Source organism: Mastacembelus armatus, chromosome 16 (genome assembly GCF_900324485.2).
Source record: "Mastacembelus armatus chromosome 16, fMasArm1.2, whole genome shotgun sequence".
In the NCBI taxonomy this organism is placed as follows: Eukaryota; Metazoa; Chordata; class Actinopteri; order Synbranchiformes; family Mastacembelidae; genus Mastacembelus; species Mastacembelus armatus.
Genome location: NC_046648.1, coordinates 18,315,951 through 18,339,843, shown reverse-complemented (window position 1 = coordinate 18,339,843; position 23,893 = coordinate 18,315,951). Strand labels below are relative to the sequence as shown.

Here is a 23,893-nt window from a genome sequence, read left to right as displayed (position 1 = left end):
TTTTGGGGGGGGGTTAAGTGCACGCGCCCAGTTCCGCTCGTGCTTTGAGAATGCGACACGTCCACACATACAAAAATGCCACTTCTGATTGCAATCATGTTTTCATTAGAGGTCACACATGTATAATGAAGTAACACTGAGGCAGATGATGCCTGGTGTCCCCGCTCAAATGATTATATCACTAATTAGAAGGTTACGAATCAACAGGAAAATGATATAACAGACTGTTAGTACTGGATTTCTGTGAAAAATGTTACACTACAACACTTTTTGCAATCCTGTGCCCATGTAACCAGCTGTGGAGGACGTACTTGGTTAGATCCTTTAAGTAAAACAGACAGGAGAAGAGCGGAAAATGCTCTTACATCTGTAACTACTGGATTCAAAACTCTACCCATTTCAAAGCATAAAAATGAGCAAAGCAATATATGCTCTAAGCATTTGTACTGATACATTATTGGGTTGTTTAAGCCATTCTAAATCATATAAGATCATGTTTGAAATGCGTTAAAGTCTGTTTTACTTGATCTGCAAAGCAACTACAAGCATCAGAAATTTAGAGGAAACAATAATTGTGTCTCAAACATATGTATGACACAGCAGCAGATGGAAATACTAAAGTAGCATTCAGGACTCACTTTCCACCTCTGTGGAAAGAGGAACCATGATCAATATCACAGAGTCATCTGCATCTTGTATTTCTGGATTCAATCAGACACTTTATCTATTTTAAGAAAAGGTCACTATTTTTATTGACCTTTCCCCAAGTCCTGAGTGAATCAAGATATTGGTGTAATTCAATTAAGACTTTTTGATATTCACAAATGCAATCATAATCATATAAAAATCTAAAGCTATTAGAAATATCAAATATATATGGACAGATATATTAAATTATGATCTCTCATTGTTATTCTGGGTCTATTTTAGCTGACCCTTTGTCTGATCATTGCAAAGAAAAGGTTAAATCAGCCTGGACATAAGAACTGCTTCATGAGAGAATATATTTATTTAGATTTAAAAAAAAAAAAAGAAAAAAAAATCTAAGAAATAAACCATTTTGCAGCACATCAGACAACACTCTAGTATGAAACCTACAAAGAAAATGCAGTCAAATCAACAAGTCAGATTAACAAACTGGAAAGAAAAATATGTACATGAGTCATATGTTAAATATACTTTTTTTTTTTTTATTAACAGGTTTGCACTTGTGGTGTTTTCAATAAATGACAAATTATAAATGTAAACGAGTAAACTTAATTACTTTTCAAGTCTATGGCTTGTTTTGTTTTTTTTTTCTGATTTGCATATGAAGCACAGACAGGCTATGACACAGACTAGCCCCTGCACTTTCAATTACACCAGTTAACAGCAAATAGTAGGGACAGTACATCTGTCACAAGACTGGCTGCAGTCTTTGGTTCTGCTTGAAACTTAAACCATAAATGAAGGACATCTAATGGATTGACTAAATCATTAGTTCTCATTAGGAAACATTTCTCAGAAATGGCTGAGGTCAGTCTAATGCAGCGATGCATTTGTAAAATAATTAGAGTTTGACGAATCATATTAAACATACTTTGAAAAAAATGAGTTGTTATAGCATACCTTCTCCTATAATTGGTTCAGCTAAAAGGTTATTCAAACACATTGCACAAAAGGTACAACATCATATTTCGGACAAGAAAAAATGATGTGATGCTGGTCTGTAACTGCTTTCCTGTAAATGTTGGCCCAACCATTAAAGCACCTATCTCATGTTTCCAGCAATGTTGCATTTTGCATTGCAGCCTGGGGCAAAGCTCAAGTGAGAGGAGTTTTTGAAAAGTAAAACTGCAGAGGTATACAGTACAACCCGGTAACAAAACAACACTGAACTATTACAACTGTAATAGTGTGCACTCTCAAGGACAATTTGTGATTAGGTGAAGGTTACAGTGTGGGTTCGCACAGACAATATGAAGGAGCAACATCAAAAAAACAACACTGACACAAACATTTCAGCTCAAAGCTTCAGGTAGCATATATACGCATTAGTGGAACCACAAAAAATGTCAGGAATGGAAGAACTAAAGGGAACACACCGACTTGGTCTCTGCAAAACTCTTCTGTCCAAAACACCAGATGGGCTCTCTAGCCCATCAGCTGCGCTCAGGTTAGCCTGACGCATGAGTGGAAATCAAGGATAACAGCCATATAAACTTCAATACACAGCAAGTGTATGAATCTGAAACTTCATTTTTTGGAGTGTTCTTCTAGATCACTATAATATATACTATAGCTTATGCAACAAAATGCTAATGACTTGTGGGCTCCCATAGGAGGTGGAATTTTCAGTATCGATGTAAAAGTCAAATCGGTGTATATCACAGACAAAAACTGTTTCCCCATAACAGCTTGATTACTTTAAAAATATTCAACAATGATTAACGTCTCTTGACTGTAAAGTGCCTTTATGTGAACACATAATACAAACAAAGAGGACGTGCACATGCAGACTCCATCTGACCATGTATACAGGCACCACATAAAAACTCTTCAAACAGATTGACACACCAACTACTAAAAGTGCAGAGTGGGCATAAACAGCAGCCAGTAAAGCAAGCACAAACTTTAGCCCAGCATCTTCTGGAGGATGAGGGTATTACTTTGCTCCTTTTTCATGGTCCTGGTTCTCTTCAACAATCTGACTAAAAATATTGCAGTAAGTACTCTGAGATGACAGAACTGAGCATGGTCTAATCTGTAGCATGACTTTGCTGCTTAAAATCCTGCTCTTCTACAGGGGGAGGATTTTGCACTTGGAACTTTAGTTAAATCCTATTCATCACAAAGCACCCCTCTCTGCAGACCTGGCAACCCCAGCCCAGCAACCAGGCAAGGGTAGGACAGTGCCAGCATTTTTGGCATCTATATTTATCTGGACTTGATAGACGGAGTGACCCTCCAAAGGACATTTTTGTGTTTTTCAAAGTGCATTGTGCTCACAGGAGTGTCCCCAGGTCATCAAAAACAAAAGTAACCCCAAATGTGATGGAGTGGAGCAAAAAAACCTAGAGTGCCAAGTACAAGTTCAGTGGCTTTTACATAGCCGCCTTACAATCATTTTTCTTGGTCAGGGTCCCCGAGCTTTGCCTAAAGGCCTCTAATCTGTAGAAACAGGTTGTCAGGCAAGAAATTCACTGGCTTGATAGAAGTGGTACTTTGACACAGTACATACTGTGCGGAGAAGTAGAGTAATAACGCCTGGTGAGGAATGGGGACAACCAGAGAGGAAATCAGTGCAGTGAAGTTTAAAATATGTATTCATAGCTGAGGGCTGGAGTTTATGCTGCCCCTCTCTCTCCTATTCCAGTTCCGTAGATAGAGCAACTGTTGCCATTCATAAAATAATAAAACGTTTTTCCTCCTTCAGACACATGTATGTGTCTGCGGAAATAAAGCATCTCACTGCATCTTCATATATTCCACTGTAGCAATGAATGAAATGTGACGTTTGCATTAGAAATATCAACAATAAAAAGAAGCAGACAATATACAATATACAGGGCATTGTGTCTCTGTCCTATAAGGACACATTAGTGGGAGTAAGACAAGTTTAACTGAGAAGAGCCAGTGATGCCAGAGCAGCTGTGGTTAAAGTAACAGTGGTAAATATTGAGCAGACTCAACATTGGGAATAAATAGCATAAGATTACATTTAAACAATGTATAACTCAACAAAGCTATCATGACTATTCAACTGCAACAATGGATATAAAAAAAAAAAAAAAAGATACTGTATAGGGTTAACAATATGATTACAAAATGCAACAGAATCTCAAGAAACAAATCAATTCATTGAGTTTTGAACCTTTCAGTCTGTTGTGTTTTAGCTTTGTAATTGTATTTCAGAGAGAATCAACAGTGTTACCATTCACAAAGTGAGCTGTATTGACTGCCAAACTGGCGTAATGGAGAACACAATGTGGAGTTATTAAGTGTGATTTAGAGTGGCTCCCTAAAGGACAAGTGGCCATTTTGATAGGGATGACTCTATACAGAAGCATATAGTATGCCTACCACTATCTAATTAGGGCCTCAAATGACTGCCTTGGTCTAGATGAATCACCCAGTCAGGTCTTGTCTCAAGAATCTTGTGTGCTATTTTATGTGCAAGTCTCTACTACCTAAAGACTTCTGTGCTGCATGTGTGGGTGAGTGCTGGTCTTTTATCCAAGGCGCAACTAAATTACCATTTTATTCTGCATGTTTTTTTTTTTTATAGGTGTGTTTGTTATGTCTGCCAGATTTTGCGTTGGTGCACAAATAAATTACCAGAATGGTAAAGCCAAAGGAGTTATATTTCTGTACTGCACCGGTTTTCTATCTCATAGAAACTGCAATATCCCCGAGCGCCCACTGCCTTCTTTCTGTTGTAAGTATACTTTCACTTGCTTTTAGGTATTACATTGCCTAAAATTGTCTGACTTTCATTTACTCTCTTCTGACATTCATTGCATTTTTAATCTAACCCTATTCAAGCCCCAATACCACCAGCATCAGTGTTACTCTGAGCTGCCACAGTAACTAAGCCCTCCCCATCAGCAAGTTTAGGCCCTCTCCCATCAGGGAGTTCCCCTCCCTCAAGAGGATCGACGAAGAGAGGTCCAGCTTCCCCAGAAGAGGCCGACATACCCCTATCGGTCCGTTCCAGCTTGTGGTGCTTGCGTGGCTCCCGGGGCGTGTCCTTCTGGGTGAAGGCAGCACGAATTCGCTCCACACAGACATTAGCAGCCTCCCGTGTCTCCTTTGAGAGCTGTGATAGGCTGAGGAAACCGTGGGGGAGGTCATCCACAATGCACAGAGTGACAGGCTGGTCTAGGCTCCTCAAACGCTTGGCAAACATCACAGAGTCATCCAACATGGGATCTAATGCACAAGCCTATGAGGGAGAGAGAGAGAGAGAGAAGCAGCAAGTAAGGGAGTAAGGGAAGAGGAAGGACTGGTGAAAAACAAATTAAGATTCTCTTCAGACATGTCAAGAATCTTAATTAAGGGATGAAGAAAAGCATCCCAGTCTCTTATTCTCCCTGCTTTCTTTACATTCTCCCTGACTATCTCGCCATCAGTTTTTTCATTTTCATATTAACAACCTTCACACAAGACCGAGCAGGCTTCAAACTCACCCATCACATCCCATTGCACCAATATGTAATGTATGCTTTGTACAGAACTAGGTATGCGCCACCTCTTAACATCGTGGGGCAGACTCCTCTTTCTGACTGTCACTCACCTGTCAAATGAAGGCTAAAAAGTCCTAGAAAATATCTTAAAAAAACAAAATTGTTTACAATGATGAAGCAGAGAAGGTGGTGACCTGCGACAAAGGTCCACAGTCCATAGACTTCACCCACAGATATTGTGCACATTACACGCTTGTTAAAGTGATAAGAACGATCAGTGTTCTCAGAAGATCAGGCCTGCGGCCAAATTAAAAAGTTGCAATGATTCAGAAACACTCTGATGCACCAGCTGACAACTTAACACTGGAGTATAATGACCAACCTCTGACATATGTGCTAACTGATTAAATGCCTTTCTTCCCTATTGTCCTACCTTATTCTATCAGTAAAGGATTCTTCTTACCACTATATGCAGAGGTGGCAACCCTTTCAGCATGCTATCAGGGGCCAGGAGAGGGGAGCAGAAAGGATCCTTGACCACTGGAGAGCTCTGCACCTTCATCTCAGCCAGCTGCTCTGACCGCAGTGGCTCAAACCCAAGGGGAAACTCCCTGGGGTAGTCCACCTCTGATTCCTCCTCTACAATAGGTGGTGGTATGGCCACTGACGACAGGTTGTTGGATATATAGGGATCAGAGTCCTTGGAGAGGAAGAAACTCACATTCTCTGGTGCCTAAAAGGGAGACAGGTGAGGTTAGACAGCACTGAAAGTTCAAGAAAGGAGGCAACGTCAAGTAAACGAAAAAAAGAAAGGCATATAATCCCTGTCAGACAAACCTAGTTTTATATATGCAGTATACATACATACACACACCCAACACTTGTTCCTGCAAGAATCTTGTAAAATCCTTGGCAAGGTGCCCATGAGTTATTACTGAACAATCTCCATTTCAAGAAGGAAAAGCGTATTTAAAATCTTACGTCAGCTCTGCTTGCTATTTTTTCCCCCTAGCCAGCCACTAATCCTGCCTGTGTGAAAATACATGCAAGGATAATCTGCAGTACCTTCCCAGAACCAGCAAAACCAAAAAGTTTTAATATTCAGTCAGCACTTTAGAACCAAAGTTATTCAAGAATGATGGGTGGCATAATCTGATCTGAGTTCATCGAGGTGAAAAATCCACATCATTGCAGGGTAAACAGCATTTGTATGACACAAGGCAGAAATATTTCCATCCTAACAAAATGTACATGTTCTTTAAAAAGGGCTACAACTGTATGCTAAATGCTTTTGAGGCAAGCTGTGTGAAGGCAGAGCACCTGATCGTAGACAGAAGGTTGGTGTGACTTTTATTCACATCAACGGTGCAATAATCATACTCAAATTAAAGCCCATCCTATAATTACAGGTTAAATTCCCACTAACAGCCAAGTGTTCATTTAGCAGTTAATACCGTTAACTACTTCTGTAAAACTGCACAAACTGAGAGCATGCTAATCTCACTGTAAACACGCTTGAGAGGGACATACTGTGTGCTCCGAGAGCAGTGGTGCAGTATATGAAGCGCAACTGTTGTGGGATCCCAAATCCTGGCAAGTCTGGCTCTTGACAGACAATTTCCTTGTGGGGAACTGTGCAGCATCTGAGAGGACAGGGGGGTCTGCGTGAGGGGAAAAGAGGGTTGCCTCTGAAATGCTCTTCCTCACTGCATCTAAGAGAGAGAGGGAGAGAGAGAGAGAGAGAAAGAAAAACACATTAGAAATGAACATTAATCACATAAATTAAGGTGTATAAAAGATCGAGAGACCAGGCACTTGGGCCGACAGCAGCTGGAGGACACAGGAGAAAATGCACTCACTGTAGCACACAGTCACTTTAACATATTCTACTGTTTCTACTTATCATATGTCCTCTGGTTGACAGCCAACAGTTAAAAGCTTAAAATACTAATTGGGAAATATCAGAATGAAGAGAGAAGAAGAAGGTGGAGGAAACTCAAATGGTGCTGTCTTTGACGACTGAGGGCGGGTGGTGATATCTCCATATCACCCACCTGCCCTCAGTCGTCAAAACACAGGTGTAACAGTTGTCACGGCTGGTCTCCTCACAAAGCACCACTGATCTGCCATGTCTTTAATAATGAACCATCTCAGCACCACGATGGCCTTTTAATAATGTACACCCACCAATGACATTCTCATTAGTTTGAACTTGCAGCTGTGGGGGAGTCACCTAACTAAGGGGACACAGGGGAAATTACGATTTGCCACCTGATTTACGGTTGCTACAATTAACAATTAATGTCAAAGTCCTGCTGCTCCAAAGAGGTGAAGTGATATGAATGGGACTACAAGAGTGTTACGCAATAGGGAGGAATAAAACAATAATTGGTTAGTTGAGTGCTGAGTAAAGGGAATCCATGTCAATGACCATCTCCATATGGGGTGTAAATGAACACTTTAGCGCAACAACATCAACTGCCCCAAAGTACCTTAATGAACACTGAAAATGTAGGAGCTGTATAGTCACACCCACACACCCAACTCAGTGAGAATGGAGCTGAACTTTCAGCAGATAGTTATGCTAAAGACAGAAGCAGATTACAGCTATAAGAAACTATGACCCTAACAGCTACTAAACATGTTTATGCCCCGACAACTTGCCTAATGTTTATAGTCACCCTAATCTTCACTAATGTTACCACTTAATCGCACATGCATGACCAAACAGTCTCAGGTGGTATACCAGTGGCTCCTGGTTGCGCATCTGCAGTTTTGGTGGAGGACGAGGCTCTGTTGGGATCCAGCAGAGACTGGATCCAGTTGGAGGCTCCTCGCAACAGCATTGCTGATTCTCTCCTCACCAGGCTCAGTGTGCTCACTTTCTCTACCTGCTTCTCTGTCTGTGGCTCATTGCCTTTGGAAGGAGACATAAATAAAGTTTTATGAGGGAAAGATAGATTAAAGTGTGTGTGTTTTTCTTGAATAAGCACAAATAAGTAACAACAGAGAAGATGAGAAAGCAGTAACAGGAAAGGTATAGCAGTGCAGTGAAGACAGAGTGGGTTCAATACTGCCAAACAGCAATTTGTATTACAGACAGCAATACACAGTTAAGACAGTAAGAGTGAAGACAAAAAGATCTGTGTTGTAGTTATTGAGTTACTTAGCTATTGAGAAGAGACACAGGACAACAATATCTTAGTTAGAAACTGGGATATTTAGCCAATTCCTGTAGTTAATTTTCAGTCCTCCATTTGTGAGACACCTCAGTCAAAACACATACAAATATTTATCCTGCATTTTACATTAATAGCAACACATGAAAAACAATCTATATGGTATTATGTTGAATTGTTATCACCAAGGAAGGTTTTCTGGACACAGCTATATGATATTAAAAAACATTCTAAAGTTAACAAAAAACAAAACAGATACAAACACACACCTGCATAGGCGCTCAAACACCTGGAGAGCACACTGAGTGGCAGCAGGGGATCCATAAGTGTTAGCAGACGGGAGGGCGATGCATAGGCAGTCAGCAGAGTAGCTGGGTAGGCTGCTACGATGCCATCTGGCATTCGCACACCAAAGGCAGCAGCACGCATCGATGTCGTCACACACAAGTTTCCACCTGCGCTGTCACCGGCCAGACACACTTTCTCTCCAGTCCAACCTGGAGATTTACAAAAACAGCATAGTAAACATAGATGCAAAGAAAAAGAGTGGGAGAAACAAAAAAGGATTCAACAGTAGAAAAAAAAAAAAAAAAAAAAAGGAATATAAAATAAAGGAGACAAGAAAAACCAGGATAAATCCATTTAGCTGCAAAAAAGCAATGTAATATAAGTAACTATCTTTTTTCTCCACTGTAACATTGCTGAATGTGTAGCTAATGTGGGGGCGTGTTGTCTCACTGTCTGCCTCATGGCCGTGATATTGTCTTTTTGTACTACAACACTGCAATCACTGTTAATTTCACACAGCGTGCTCCAGAGGCCGGGTGTACCTCAAACTCACCATGTCTTTTGTTTTCTGCCTGAATACTGAGCGTTAGAATTTGTGTGCGACTGTGAAACGATGGGTACACTGCAAGACATTGTGCTATACCATGATTGCTTGTGATGAATAAATCCTTGTGGGAGGCGAGGATTTACAAAAGCAGTCCACAACAGTACACCTTCACCCTGAAATAGCCAAGTTTTATCCCTTTGCTGTGCCTGCTCATTAATTCTAATAACTTTCTTTAATCTGCCTAAGATATATACTATTTCTCTTTGCATATACTTCTCCCATGACTAAAATAAGTAGTAAATATAAAGTTGTGGTTAAAGCAGCAGTTTCTATAAACAATCTGTGCAATGCGTTGTTACCCAGGAGGTGGTGGTTTCTCAGAGCCCAACAATAAGCATAGAAACACTCCTCTAAGGCTCTTGGGAAGGGGGCCTCAGGGGCCAAAGAGTAGTCCACTGACAGGATGGGAACACCAAGGTCCTGGGACCAACTCTTCAGATAAGGCTGCACAAGGCAGAAAACAAAAGTTATATAGAGCAGAATTTATGAGTGCAAAAAAAAAAGAAAAACCCTGAGTTTCACAGGGAATATATTGTGTTAAATTTATGGGAAACAATATTGGCCACAATAAAATACAGAGGCAAGGGGTCAGAGAGAAAAAGAAGGGTGGTTGGAAAGAGACGTGTCAGGGTAAACATTAAGAAGCAAGGTAAGAAGTTATGAAAATTAGGTGTACGGTGATATAATTTGTCTGATTTCTGGCTTAGTGTCTAGACAAAGGGAGAAGGAGCACTGCCCTCACAGTCACCTCCATTTTCTTTCTTCCAATACAGTAATAACTAAAGGTGCCCACATGTCCTAGTATGAAGGAAAACAATAAGGGTATGGTGTGGATTTACAGGGACAATCTGGAAAAACAAACTGTCAGAATATGCAATGTTTGTTTTTCTTCTTGCTATAGCCAGGGTAAATGTTTACTATTCATATGCCAACCTAAGGCAAGTAGTTTCCTTCACAATTGCAATGCAGTGACCTTGAAAAGTATTAAACATGACAAAATATCCCTTCCACAAAGCATTTCTCCTTTCCCTCTCTGTCTTTATCTTCTCTCAACACCTTTCTGACTGGCTATGACAGAGCTGGCAGTGAAAGTGACAGCTCTCCATTCACAACTCCAAGACAAGCAGGGTGTGTGCATGTTTCTATGTCACTTCATCGACCAGTGATTCAGTAAGAAAAATAGAAGCTGCCCAGCAGTCAGCTTTGCTGTCTTAAAGTCCCACCTGTCATAATAAATCTTCACGTGAGATTGTTGACAAGGGAGTGCAGTTCTAGCACTGTTCAGGTCAGACGGTGTACGCTTGTGTGAATCAACAAAAGTACGCCTAAGATCGGTGTGTGCGTGTATGTGTGAACAACAGCCACTGCTGCCATCTACAGTGAGTGTCAACATGTGCCTGATTCCAGGGACAGGTCTGTCAAACAGTTCATCTGTCTGCATATAAGAAGCCAAGCATTCACATCAAACGACTCACCAGGCAGACAAAAGGTACATGCCTGTGGTTTTGTTGGGCTGGGACACATACAGACAAAAAGAAAAATCCCAAATCTGTTTTCTAAACAGAAACTAATAGGAGCTACAGTCCCATTCATTCTTAGCCAGGCAGAGCAGTTGGTTTTCAAGCTTGTGGTGTGTGGTCCATGGTCAGCACATCCATACGTGTGATCTCAGCATCACTGGGTATTTAGAGCACCAAAGCCTCTGGCCACTGAAGTTGAACTCTCCATCTCATCCAGAGGATAGATAGGATCGAGAGGAGGACAAAGATAGAGGAGATACACAGGGGACAACACTGACCTCTGCCCTCAGAGAAACTTTCCAGTTTTGCTTGCTTTGTCATTCCTGGCCTTGCCTGAGGGATTACACAAGCGTGGAGGAGCGAGGCAAGTGCACATTGCCCAGATAAGACAGGAAAGAGATCTGGCAATGGCTACTAAGTGTACAAAAAGGATTTGGTGTGATGTTAGACAGATTGAGAGGGAGGAGGTAATAAAAAAAAAAAAAAAGAGAGAGAGAGAGAGAGAGAGCCTAGAAAAAGAAAAAAGGATAGTCGGACAAGACTTCCATTAGTGTCCGGGGTAATCTTTCTCTCTGGGGTTGTACAGTTCTCTATTAATTCAACATGACAGCTGTGCTAACCCCTTCTCTGATTGCTCCCTCTCATCCCCTGGTTGCTATGCAGCTGCAGATCAAGCATACCCATGTCCTTGATGAATTCACAGAGCCCTGTATTACAGGAGCTCCAAGTATCCTGATACCACATAAAGATCACACATAGCCAGGGATGACCACATCAAAGAAAGTTGAGGACAAAACCATGTGAGACCAATCTTTTTGATTGGCGAAGCAGGTGGAATGCTTCCTTCTGCTTCGATTTCATATTCTGTCAGTTAGGCAAATGTACAACTAAACTTCAGTTAGTTAAGGGTGGGCAAAGTATTAAGTTTTTGGGGACTAATTACAAAATAATTATCTCAATGGCTGATTACATGGCACACTACTGACCCAGACTTGTAATCCCTCTGTTCTTTATCTGTAAACTAGTTTCTATTTCTTCATCACTTTAACTAGCCAGGGTTCAATTATAATTAGTCTGAGAAAACACTGTCGGATGAATCATGGGAATACTGGCTCATATCCTAAAAAACATCTGAGCAAGGTGTATAATGACATCAGTGTAATGTTGTCAGTATTGTGGTATGCGTAGTTGTCCCGTAGCATGCATTATAGCTTTCTGCATTCTGACCAACTATTCCATTATACTGATCACAAATAGGGTAAACACTGTCAAACAGAGTTCTGAATTAGTCTGAGTTAATTTTTCTAAAATACGCTCATCTAGATTACTTTTCTAGTCAGAGAATGAAGTCTGCATGAATCTAAGCTAAATCCAGCCGGAGGGCACCTTCTCACCTCGTGGGACTTGGAGGTCTGGGCCACAAAGCCTCCCCCATGGAAGTGTATGAGCAGGCAGGGAGAAGAGGGAAAGCGCTTGGTCTTCAATCCCAGCGACAGGGAAATGGCACCTCCCTCAGAGCGGCAGAGAGATAGCAGTGTCTCGCTGTCCTGGAGAAGGTGAGGAAAAAAAAGAGATTATTGCAGACAATGAACTAACAAAAAAAAAAAAAAAAAAAAAAAAAATCAAGATCTATGGCATAGGTCTAATTTCAAAGCCATCATATTAGAAGAGATCGTCAAGTGTGGCTCAGTGTGAGGAACTGTCTGGAGACAGTGTCCACAGTGAATAAACCCTTGTTTTGATTGTTAATGTATTTTATCGCTAGTCTTCGGAACAGGACTCCTTTGAGAGAGGGATTAACTAGCTGTTCCGCAGCAGCTTGCTCTTAGCCCTTTCTGCGCCTGCAATGATGCACACAAATTCCCATTTATTAATAAATACAAGGAGGCAGGGAAGCTGTGGTTGAGAGGGAGCGTTTTGTTTACACAGGCCTGTATTTTGCGACATGAAAAAGGACACAGTTTTGCAGTTTTGTTGAACCATAGTCAGTGTCTGAAAGTGTTCGCTGATTGCATGTCCAGTTTAGTATCAGGCTACAAAACAGGAGTAGATGTGTAGTGGGTCTCCTGAAAGAATTTGGGCAATAATTGGAAGTTTTAAAAAAAAAAAAAAAAAAAAAAAAAAAAAGAGTGATTCCTGTGATAGAGAAGTAGACATAGACAGATTTATGTCCATGGTGATGAACTATAGAAATACAAGATATGCTGTTAAATATTATTTTAATAATTTGTATGGTATATACAAGATGGTTGAAGGAAAACTGTCATAAACTAGGTCACACAACAAATACTTAATACTTAAAGGGGCTGCAACTATAAAAACTGAGCAGTAAGTACAAGGGCTAGTCTAGTTTTGGATAACATTTGAGAATATGTAACGGTTTTATTGCGTCTGTCACTGTGAAATAATTTAATGATTTACATACCTGTCCTTCCCGTAAGTCATAAGAGATGAGCCTCATCTGAACAGGAGCAGGCCCAATGTGTGCTGATGGTGGAGAAATAGTTACTGATGCTTTGTGGTTGTCTACTAGGGGAAGGTCAAAAGGCTCAGGAGGCACAGACAGAGCCCGGTTCACCTTAACCTGAGTGGATGTCATACTGGCAAGACTCTGGAGGGAGAGAGGTGATGGAGGGAAAAAAAAAGAAAGAGATGGACATGTGGAGGGAAAGATACAGAAAAGTACAAGTTACAGAGTGAGTCAGGTCACAAGGGAGAAAGCGAAACTAGATGAATAAATCATGAACTCTACTGAATAAATTGAATTCCACTCTATTATTACAAATGACCTGTAGGCCAAAATGTATAATGACAGAAAGGTACTTTACCAGAAGAAAGTAAAATATCCCAGATATAGTTTTGAAATTAAAAAAGGGCAGTGCACTTTCCTGTAGGCACGGGTTGGACATTACAATGTGAGTAGACTAAAGAAGCACATCAGTGTGTGTTAAGAGAAAGCGTGTACTCACCGTAAGGACTTCAGTCTCAGTGATATTCCAGAAGGTCTTCCAGAAATGGACGTCAAGGTTCTGGGTGATACGTTCAAATTCTGCCCCTCTCAACTCTGGGTCGATGGCATACTTCCCTGAGGTAAAGAAGGAGCTGGCTGCTACACCTGTGAAAGAAAGGATTGTTGAAACAATAAGTTTTAGGTGTACACTGGGCAAGAGCCATCTGATATAGGATAAGGTCAGGATAGTATTGAGAGGTGAGTTAAATAGAAAGACGAATGTGTATGATGACGAGAGCAATGAAAATGGGAAAGAAAATTGAGAAAAACTGTGGCTATGTGAACAAAGCCTTGAAAAAAAAAAAAAAAGGCAGAGATGGGGGAACATTTGGTTTTCAGTGACTGGATCCTAGCATATAAAACTACACCATTAGAGAACAAACTCAGTGAGATAAAAGAAGTAAACAAAATAGGTGAAGAAAAAAAAAGAAAAATGATCAATAGGGGAAACAGAGTCCTAAAACATGGCAACCCTCAGATATGGATACAACTGAGAACAGTCGTCAAACTCAACATCCAATGTCCTCACTATGATCTTTTGCCACAGGGCTGTTTCAATTCTACTGCAAACCAAAAACAAGAATTTAATGATGAGGAAGACCTGATGGGTAAAGGATTGGAATTTTTAGGACTTCAATCTATAAACTATAATACAGATTCAAAACAGTTGATGCACTTTACAGTTCTGGTGCAGAAACATTTAGATAATCAATAGCTGTGGTATAAAAGTATTGGCTTCACATAGTCATTTTACTATAGAGCACTACGAAAGGGTCGAGGGTTCCAATGCACTCACCATACGGCGCAATGCCTCCTGCCTCCACTATGGTGCAGCAGAGAGCACAAAAAAAACCCCACGAGAGTCAAATGATTCCTTATCGAATGTTAAATTGTCAATATTTTTTGTGTTTGTTTGTGTGTGTGTGTGTGTGTGTGTGTGTGTGGGTGTGTGGTGCGCACGCACACGCGCGCGCGCATGGTGCAAATGTGTATGACATGCTTGTTCTTCTATCTTTGCCTCTGTACATAACCGGGTATATGTTCAAACATTCTGAAATATAGAAGAAGCACGCCAGTGGGCCCATGAGATTCCAAGGGATGAAAGAGCATCTACAATCCAAACACACAACATCAAAAGGTACACAGTGAGAGGCCAGGGAGCAGTGTAGAGGCGTGGAGATGGATGAGTACGATCTGTGAATGAGAATGAAGTGTCTAGATGATGAGAGGGTGCAGCTGCAGCGATGATGATGCTGACCTATTCCTGACTGATGGCGTCTGTAGTTTTCTCCAAAGGCCACAAGGCCGATCGCAATGGTCTGGAGAAAGGGCCGAATGGCTGGAGTGAACTGAAGGAAGGAGGGGAGGGATGAATAAAAACAGACTTTAAATTCTAATTCACTACTGATGGTCAAATTAAAAAAATTCATTCTGCCACTTGCTTAGCTACACTGCGTATCAAAGTTTAGTAGCCCCAGTCATTTTGGAAGATGTTTGTGATAATGTTGAATTGTATTGTGTTACACTGACCATTTATAAAAATCAGGCTAAGCTTTTTAACTTAAAACACCTCTCTGAATAAGACAGTTCAGCACATCACACACTAGAACCTTCACAATGATCAGTTAAATAAATACCTCTGTAAAACACTGATGAAAAACCAAGCATTATCACTTTCATAAAGGAGGATTTATTGTAGGACTGCATTAGATTGCATTCATTTTAGCTTGGTGTATATAATAAACTGAGTGAAGACTGTATTTATAACTACAATCTTTCAACCAGGGGAAAGTGAGGACAAGACAACGTGATATCAGAATAAGAGACAAGTATTAGACATTACAAACTGAGGTTTCATACTTTTTTCACTTTAGTTATATTTTGACCTCTGTTCAGTCTCTCTCATCAAGCTCACCTGAAAACCCAGGCAACGGCCATAGAAGCACCCCTTGTGCATGGATGCATACTCGCGAACAAAGCTTTCGCTGAGGCCACTTTCATCCGGGAAAAAAAGGTTGCCATGGCTATTGTCATGCAGCATGCGCTGAGCCAGATAGAGCAGGGCACGCAGTTGACACAGGGCATTGCAGTATGCCTCCATCTCCCCTGCATTGTGTGCTACTCGGAAAAAGATGCTGCGGCGATTGGCAGCGATGTAGCGCCCCTTGTGGATGATGTGGAGAAGGCAACAACGCACGACCTAGAAAAGTATGCGTCCAAAAAATTTTAAGCAAAGTATTGTTGCAAAATGTGATCTATAAAACTTGAAAATATGCCACCTAAAACATAAGTTGACTAAACGTTTTATAAAATGATAATGCATGTAAATATATGTATATGTTTTAGATAATGATTGATAAACAGGTTATTTCTTTTCCAAAAATGGATACATGGCATTTAACATATAACCAGTAAAGAGGAATGTCTCCTGGGTCTGCTTAAATTGTAATTAAGATTAGGGTGGCAGGCTTGAAGGAAAACTAAAAATACGATGTGTGACAACATGCCCGAATCGGAGCATGTGAAAAGCTTGCTGCTTTACCAGGCTGTTACAGATTAGTTAGAGTAGCACTGTGGGAATGAGAGGGATTAAAAATGTGGGAATCAAAGGCTAGAAAACAGAGCAGCATTCATTTGCTGCTCTGCTAGACTTGTTCAGTTGTGGTGAGCTGCAGTCACAGAAGGTCATTGTTTTATCAATAACTGTAGAAGATAAAGTGACTACAGTAATGGTAGATATTCTGCTGCTGGAGGAATTTATCTAACCTGATTTGCAACATGAAATCAATCTGTAAAACAAATGAACTGACCTTGAAACAAAGCAATATCAAGGCAAAGAGGAGCTGGTAGTTTCTCACAGTGTGGAGAGAATATTGATGAGAATGTATTGTGGTATGGGGACTTACTATTCTCAAAGCTGCACCACAGAACTAAGACGTGACTCACTCACACAAAGACACACAGCTCAAATTACTCTAGAGCTTACCTTGACCAGTGAGCGATAGCCATTGGCAGGTATATGTGGGTCAAAGTCAAAATGATGGTAAACTGCAGCAAACCCAGAGATAACAGGCTCCAGGCTGCGAGCGTGTTCCTGAATCAGCTTCATAGAATCCACCAGCCGCCGTGCTGCGTCACCCTGTGACCCCTTGGCTCCCCCTGAGAAGAAAGTGGCATTTTCTTCGCACACGCTGTACAGGGTTGCAAACACTGCTTTGGTGTCCATCACTAGGAGCAGTGAGAGAGAAGCAAAGGAGAGGATGAGAGAGAAGCATCTTTATTTTAAAAAAAAAAAAAGGACACTGTATCATTCTATAGTTGCTGGCATCTGGTCCTACAAGCATAAAAAGGAGAACCTTGATCCCTATTCAGTGCCACATTCAAATCTCTAATAAGCATGTAGACACTGTACCAAGTGGGATATCGTTGGATATATCCCACAGTGTTCTTGTACTCCTATTAACTAATCCCCCACTGCCTGTCGTACGGAAACTCATTGATTGAAACGTGTTAAGCAAGCCTTGAAATTAAATGATGTAAATCCAGGCTAAGCAGCGAAAATCCACTGAGATCTAGGCATACATGCATGGAACAGGAGGAGAATGCAGAGCCCAGAAAACATTGTGCTGCTGGGAACATATTAGTGATACACTGACAAAAACATAAACACACTTGCATAAGAGTCCTAAAGGGACGTATACTACTGATAATGCTCAGCTGAAGTAGTTTGTCAGGTGTGATCTTCTCTCTGCCCTAATGCCGTGTAATACAGATCCCTGTTGGATTTCCACTGTTGACTTCTGCCAAGTAAACTGAGACATCTGTTTCCAGCACTGGGGACTAGCTGGCACTTAGTGTAGGGTAACTACCAGAACAAAAAAAACAGGGGAAAAGGAGAAGGCAAAACAAAACAAAACAAAACAAAAAAAAAAAAAAAAAGAAACAATAACAGTGCTTCCTAACAGAAAAAAATAATAATTTATGGGAAAAGTGGGCAGAGAGAAGGAACATATTTATTATTATTTATTTATTTATTTTTTACCAGGACTGGTTCTGCTGCGTTAAATTATCTTCAGTTAAACTATGCATAATGGAAGAGAGAGGCATCTGGAAATATCTAGCTCACACCAATCCTCAAACTTGTTATTAAAACTTCAATAAGAGTAATACAGCAGCAAAGTATAGAGCGAGAACAAGAAATAAAAAAAGCTAAAAACCACCACAGTAGTTCCTTCACACATCCCCAAAGCAACTTCTTTGAACGCTGAGGTTGCCTATGCAAGCTGAAAAATAAACACATAATACCAAAGTGAAATATTGTTATAGAAATAATGGAGCCCTAATTGCACAATTATTCTGCTATTGCATGCCATTCAGGAAGAGTAATAGGAGAGACAATTTCACTTTGCTCAGAGGAATCACAACCCTCTGACATTTGGGAAGATTTATCAGCCAGACAACTTTTAGCAACTGTAGGAAAAATGCCTTCAGTCATTTCCCAGCTTTTCTTTTCCCCTCATTCCACTTTGTCTTTCAGAGAAATCTTTTTTTTTTTTTTTTTTTTTTAAAAGCATCCTCTACAAAATTCAGACTCCTGTATAGGAACAACTCTATTTTGGGTGCTAGCTTGTCTCATTGTCTGGATATGTCTTCCACTGGGCACTGGAAAACAATCTCTCATCTGAACAACTGTAACTTGAAACCCAGATGTTACAGAGAAACAGTTCACCAAACAGAAATCAACGAGCCACTCAGAAGCATATTATGTCATATTTCCATTTATTATGCCGATCATTGTTTGTTTCTGTCACAAGACAACCTTGTGTTTGTGTGTGTGTGTTGCCATCAAAACCATGATGGATGCTTTCCATGGCCCTTGGATAAAGACAGACTGAAAAAAGTCTACAGAGCCACAGGAGCAGATTACACAAAGTGGCCCCACAAACGGAATTGGTTTTTCATGACAATATCAAGTTCTAGGTTTTCCTGCAAAGCTTAATGAGGGTGATTGGAGCTGAATTTCAGGACTAATTCAACTATGTGAAAGGAATACTCTGACATAATCTCACATAAGCTTGTGTCATGACTTTAACAAAACTAAAGCTACATAGCTAAAAGTGAATTTACATAGTGTTATTCAAATAATGCTGGGCAGTGAGATTATAAACTTAACAGCAAACGTAGCCAAATGTCTCAGAGCAGAGCAGACTTAATTTTGTGTGCGCTTCTTGGGTTAGGTTAATAAACAGTTAATTTGCTTTGCAGCTATGGGCTGGGCTTATAAAATTGTGTTGATCTAAATTACTTTTACAGGACTGCAAGCTTACAAGTGTATATAAGCAATTGCTCCAGTAAATCCCTTCATTACATTCTATTTACCATCTCTGAAAAAGGATGCATCTCCATGTGACAACTTCACTACAGTTAAACTCACTCATCTTTCACACACCATAAATAAACCAAGCTGTATACATTTAGGAAAGTAATAACTTATATTTTTGAGTGGATGTTGTATAGAATCTTAAAAAATGGAAATGTGTAACAGGAGTAAAGCATTTCAATCCACTGACCCTGATGTCATGCAAACAGTAATCATACAAATTCATGAAAGTTGAATGAAGAAAACCCACAGACCTCAAACAATTCGACAGCTAAAGACAGACACACACAGAATTCTACGGTTGTTGTTCCATCTCACTGAGTTATGCACAAACTGTAAATGTTCTGACCTGATAACACAGGAAACAGTTAATGTGTAACAACTCAGAACATCAGCATGAAACTGGAAACACCAAGAGGCACATACCAACAACATCTATAAATACACATTCATCTGCCTGCACACATATAATCACAGCAATGTGGCCTTAGGGGACAGGGAGGGCTTTTGTCAGGCAGTCACCCAAATGCCATGCAGCAGGACCAGCTATAGCTGTCGAACCAGATTGGGCGTACAGCCAAAATTAAAATTACATTGTTTAATTAGAGCAGGGGGCACAACTCTCTCAGCTCAGTAGGCTTTGTGCTGACAGAGTAAGCAAAGTATGAACTTTATGAACCCCTAGATCAGCATAAATGCTCTAAAACTTGCTAAATGATAATGAAGACAGCACATGCGTGTCCCTATCTAACTGCAAGAAGATATCACATACATATACATTGCAAATGAACAGATATGTGAACCAGCACCTTCTTATCAATTGAGAATTCACCTTTGCTTAACATAAAACAAAACAGAGAAAACAAAGCTGACAATATTATGCCAGGATGGTTGTCAATGTACCATTTGTAGGATTCACTAGACTAAAAATATAACTCGCCTACTCATGTTATCTTCTCTGCCTTTTGTTCATCAGCAAAAAATATTTATTAAAGGTCACCTCTACAAATTGGTCACCTGTGAGCAAATTACATAATCATTTTAACCAAACGAGGATTAGTAAGTACAGACTTTGTAAAGTCTCCAAACCCTTGTAACAACTCTTTTAAGTAAAAAGCAACAAATTGATTCTTTTTTCAATTCAAAGAAAGCAAAACATGAATTTCATCCAGTTACACTTGTATGGAACTGTAATTACACCAATGAGGAGCAACATGTTTCACCAACATCCTTTCCTGTGTTGCTGAAACAAGGGATTACTATAGTGCACTGCTACTATTAAGTTGTACCTGGTCTCTTTCCATTAAAGATGAATGAGGCTGGGCATTAATAAGTCATGTACAACAAACAACACCAGTGACTTATAGACAGAATGACTCCTGCGAGGCCCACAGGCAGTGTGAGTATTTGTATAAAACTACCCGAAGGCTACTACTGGCACAGCATAAAATGGTATAAAGTAATGATTGACAAGCCGGAAGAGAAAAAGTGAAAAAGTTTACCAGCATCTGAGTTCAAGGTTCTGTCCTTGTCTGTCTTCTCTCTTCAACAAAAGCAATGACAGCATGAAGAAAAAAAGAGAATGAGAGAAAGCGAGGGAAAGTTGGATGGCAGCAAAAAAAAAGTTAAGGGATTCTGATGGGTTTTGTTCTCCCTCTTGCTATCGGTTGTTCTTTCACTCCCTCTGTATGTCAGTTTTCCATAAGCAATTCTACTCAGAGGCCATGTGTTGTGCTTTGCTTTCCTCTATGCTTCTCCCTCCCAATGCCCCTTTTAAAAAGCTAGGGCTGCTATCAACAACCCCCGGCCCAGTTAACTTTCTCCCTGTGTCTGTGGGCTACTTTGCTATTGGCTGTGAAGCTTGCAACTCCCTGCAACCTTCAACCTATTTGGCATATCACATGAGACAGACATCTGTGAGATTATGAGATGATAACAATATTTTAAATTTTAGCTTTTTGCTTGTATTACATTGGAAACAGAATTAAGTGCTTAAAATGCAAACAAAAAAAATATCCTCATGTAGTGATAAGCACAACAAATGACTGGGGAATATATTTGACAATTATTAGATTAAATTGTAATTAAAGTTCCACAATAAACAGTTTGATTAATGTGCTAAACGTCTAATCTGTAGTCACATTGATTCCATTGATTTCCTAAACTTGCTTAGGTACAGGTCCTGCACCTGTAATTGACTTTGAAATTGGAGTGCTATCTTTCAGTAGTTCCTGTGTTAGACTTTTAAAGTGCTGAACAGTAGTGCTATGTAGCACCTTTGAACATATATTTGTTGTTTATCCATCAGAAATTTTAGTTATATGCCAATTCTTGAGAAATACGGTTTGGCAGTGAACAGAAAACAAGTACTCACCAAAACAGATGGTGAAAATGTAATTCAGAGATGTGAAAAATATGACCTTAGTTAAGACTTTTTGGCTGATACCACAGATGACAGTCTCATAACTCATTTGACATGACCCCTCACAGAAATACACAAACATACCCGGGAGCACTGAGACACAGAGAGTCACAACCACCACTGATGAAAAATGTTTTTTCTGTAGTTTTCATCATTATTGCTGTTGTTATTAAGTCCATGGAGAAAGGCTTTGTTTCCAGTCCCACTTGATGCTCATTTGTTCCATACCCTCATTTCATGAAAGATATACCGACATGCCACAATAGGAAAATGCTGAATTCCATCTATTCCCATCAGTTTTGCACTGCTGGTAGGTTCACAAGCCATAGTTAATGCAACGCTGATGCACTATACCCGAAGACACTCTGTAACCTCTATCACTTTCCATGATATATTTAAGTAGATAGAAGACAAACAGATTTACTTTGTTTTAATCACACTTGCTGTAAAATACAAATTCTGTAGAAACAGACACAAACAAAGAGTTGCTCATTATTTTGGAAAAACCTGCTTGTTAACATTTATGGTTAGAAATTAGAGTTGAGCTGGTTGCTTCCAGTCAAAGAACTTAGAGGAGCTGTGCTAATGATCTAGTTTAATGTTGATTTGGCATTGAGCTTCTTCTTGTCAGTATGATCAACTGCGCTGATCTCGTCTGAGCCAATTTAGTCATGGGATTTTTCTTCATCAAGTCTAAACAGATATATTCTGGGGAAATATGAAGTCAAAGGAAATCTAGGTCCAAGGATATGAAGTTTAACTCACCATCACAGCATAATGTCCTCATCTCTGTATGCAAATAAAAAGTCTATGTTGAGACCAGATGGTGTGATAGGTAAATTGTCACTATTTGGCCTTTTACATGTTTTATCTGCTACTTTACCAGTGTCAAAAAAGCAGGCTTTAAAATAGCAAAAATAGCATGTGCAAGAAGTACCAATGACTAGAACTCTGTTGTGTTTAGCAGGTTCTGACCTTCACCCATTGAGAGCACCTTCAAACACAGGCCATACTGAACAACAGGAAACTAGCAACAATGAGGCTCTACCACAGACCCCCCTCCACCCATGCCACTGAAGACTTCCCTTTAATTTATGATATAATGCTAATGGAAAAACATAACTCTGATAATCAGATCACATGAAAACAGAGCATGTTAGGAAAAGCACATAGTAATCTAAGATTAAAAACCTCTTCTAATCCGATTACATGGGCCTAGGTCTATCATAAACAGACCATTCACAAAAAGATAAAAAATATTAATTTTATTGTCAGTTACAGTGTGACAGTGGCCTAGTTAGCAGGAGAAGAAAGCAACAGGGAAGGTTTGAGCCATGACAGCAGATCTACTGCAGTGGCAGCAGGCAGCAACCTGTTGAGTATGTGACTTTCCCTCACAAGCTGACCATTCATCGCCATGTACTCTTATGTCATACAGCGTCACCACTGAGCCTGTCAAGTCGCTTAATGGATTTAGGCAGTTAACTGGAGCAGCAGCACCCAACACCCTACCAGTCACCTCACAAACACCCTACCACATACGGAGGTTCCACTAGTTACACTCCCTCCCTTCCTTCCTGCTTATTGTTGAAGTACCTGTTCAAGTGGGTCCTGTCAGTGTCAGGAGCTGTATCTACAGGAACAGAAAATAAATACAGGTTTAACGAATGTATGAGTAACTACTACAGCCCTGACAGTATTAGCACTGCTACAACTCACGGGACACAAAATGAAGCTCTAACCGGCGGATGTTCGTAACTACGGACATGACAGGAGAGGTTGGCCGGGTACGTATTTCAGAAACGTTCGCACATTTCTCCTTTTTTATTTCACCAATCACAGTAACGTTAGCTAAGCACCTGAGATACAACAGGGCGTAAATCCGACTTGTTTATTAGCATGGGCAAGAAGGTCAGCTAATGTAACTAGCTGCTAACATACGTTAGCGGGATAACAGGGGCTCAGACACATCAAAAGGCGGGGACGTTTCTAAGAGGAAAAGCGACATGAGTCTGGCACGTTGAAACTCACCCACTGGACCCTCTTTGTTTCTGGACGAGCGTCTTCCATTCACACCTTTCTCAAATCTGCCGTTCCCACTACTCTTCTTGTTCGACGCCATCTTCGCCCCCTCTGTTTACGCACCGCCTCTCTCATCTCTCCTGCTTTACCTGCCTGGAAGTTCCAAGGCCCCGCCCCCCAATGATGGAAGCCAATGAATGGCTGCGTCGCGGGCCAGCAGCCAATCACGACACTCAAAAATCCAAACGGGTCCGCCCTATTGTCATCGACAAATTAGCCTTTGTTTGTTCATTCAGCACA

At 40.4% G+C, this 23,893-nt stretch overlaps 1 protein-coding gene across 3 annotated transcripts; it reads right to left on the bottom strand.

Annotated features, from left to right (window-relative positions):
• Window positions 1–1,247: 1,247 nt before the first annotated feature.
• lipeb (lipase, hormone-sensitive b) lies at window positions 1,248–23,846 on the bottom strand. Of its 3 annotated transcripts, XM_026316680.1 has the most exons (15): window positions 23,603–23,846; window positions 23,168–23,204; window positions 20,652–20,692; window positions 16,756–16,997; window positions 15,685–15,969; window positions 15,028–15,118; window positions 13,729–13,874; window positions 13,185–13,370; window positions 12,154–12,306; window positions 9,539–9,683; window positions 8,614–8,841; window positions 7,912–8,082; window positions 6,696–6,877; window positions 5,629–5,898; window positions 1,248–4,924 (listed from the first exon to the last, which is right to left on the bottom strand). In XM_026316680.1, the coding sequence occupies exons 1-15, from the start codon at window positions 23,691–23,693 to the stop codon at window positions 4,520–4,522; spliced, it is 2,673 nt and encodes an 890-aa protein (XP_026172465.1). In that variant the 5' UTR covers window positions 23,694–23,846; the 3' UTR covers window positions 1,248–4,519. The 3 variants fall into 3 exon arrangements, with proteins under 3 accessions (XP_026172465.1, XP_026172467.1, XP_026172466.1); XM_026316682.1 differs by lacking the exon at window positions 20,652–20,692 and having other exon boundaries at window positions 23,603–23,700; XM_026316681.1 differs by lacking the exons at window positions 20,652–20,692; window positions 23,168–23,204 and having other exon boundaries at window positions 23,603–23,844.
• Window positions 23,847–23,893: the final 47 nt, after the last annotated feature.

What these genes read in the sequence shown, in the direction of transcription:
- lipeb (XM_026316680.1), bottom strand. Translation starts at nt 23,693, where the DNA reads ATGGCGTCGAACAAGAAGAGTAGTGGGAACGGCAGATTTGAGAAAGGT. An exon ending in AAACAAAGAGGGTCCAGTGG is followed by an intron (nt 23,205 to 23,602) that starts GTGAGTTTCAAC and finishes CTGTTCCTGTAG; the next exon opens with ATACAGCTCCTGACACTGAC. An exon ending in GACAGGACCCACTTGAACAG is followed by an intron (nt 20,693 to 23,167) that starts GTACTTCAACAA and finishes CTTTTGTTGAAG; the next exon opens with AGAGAAGACAGACAAGGACA.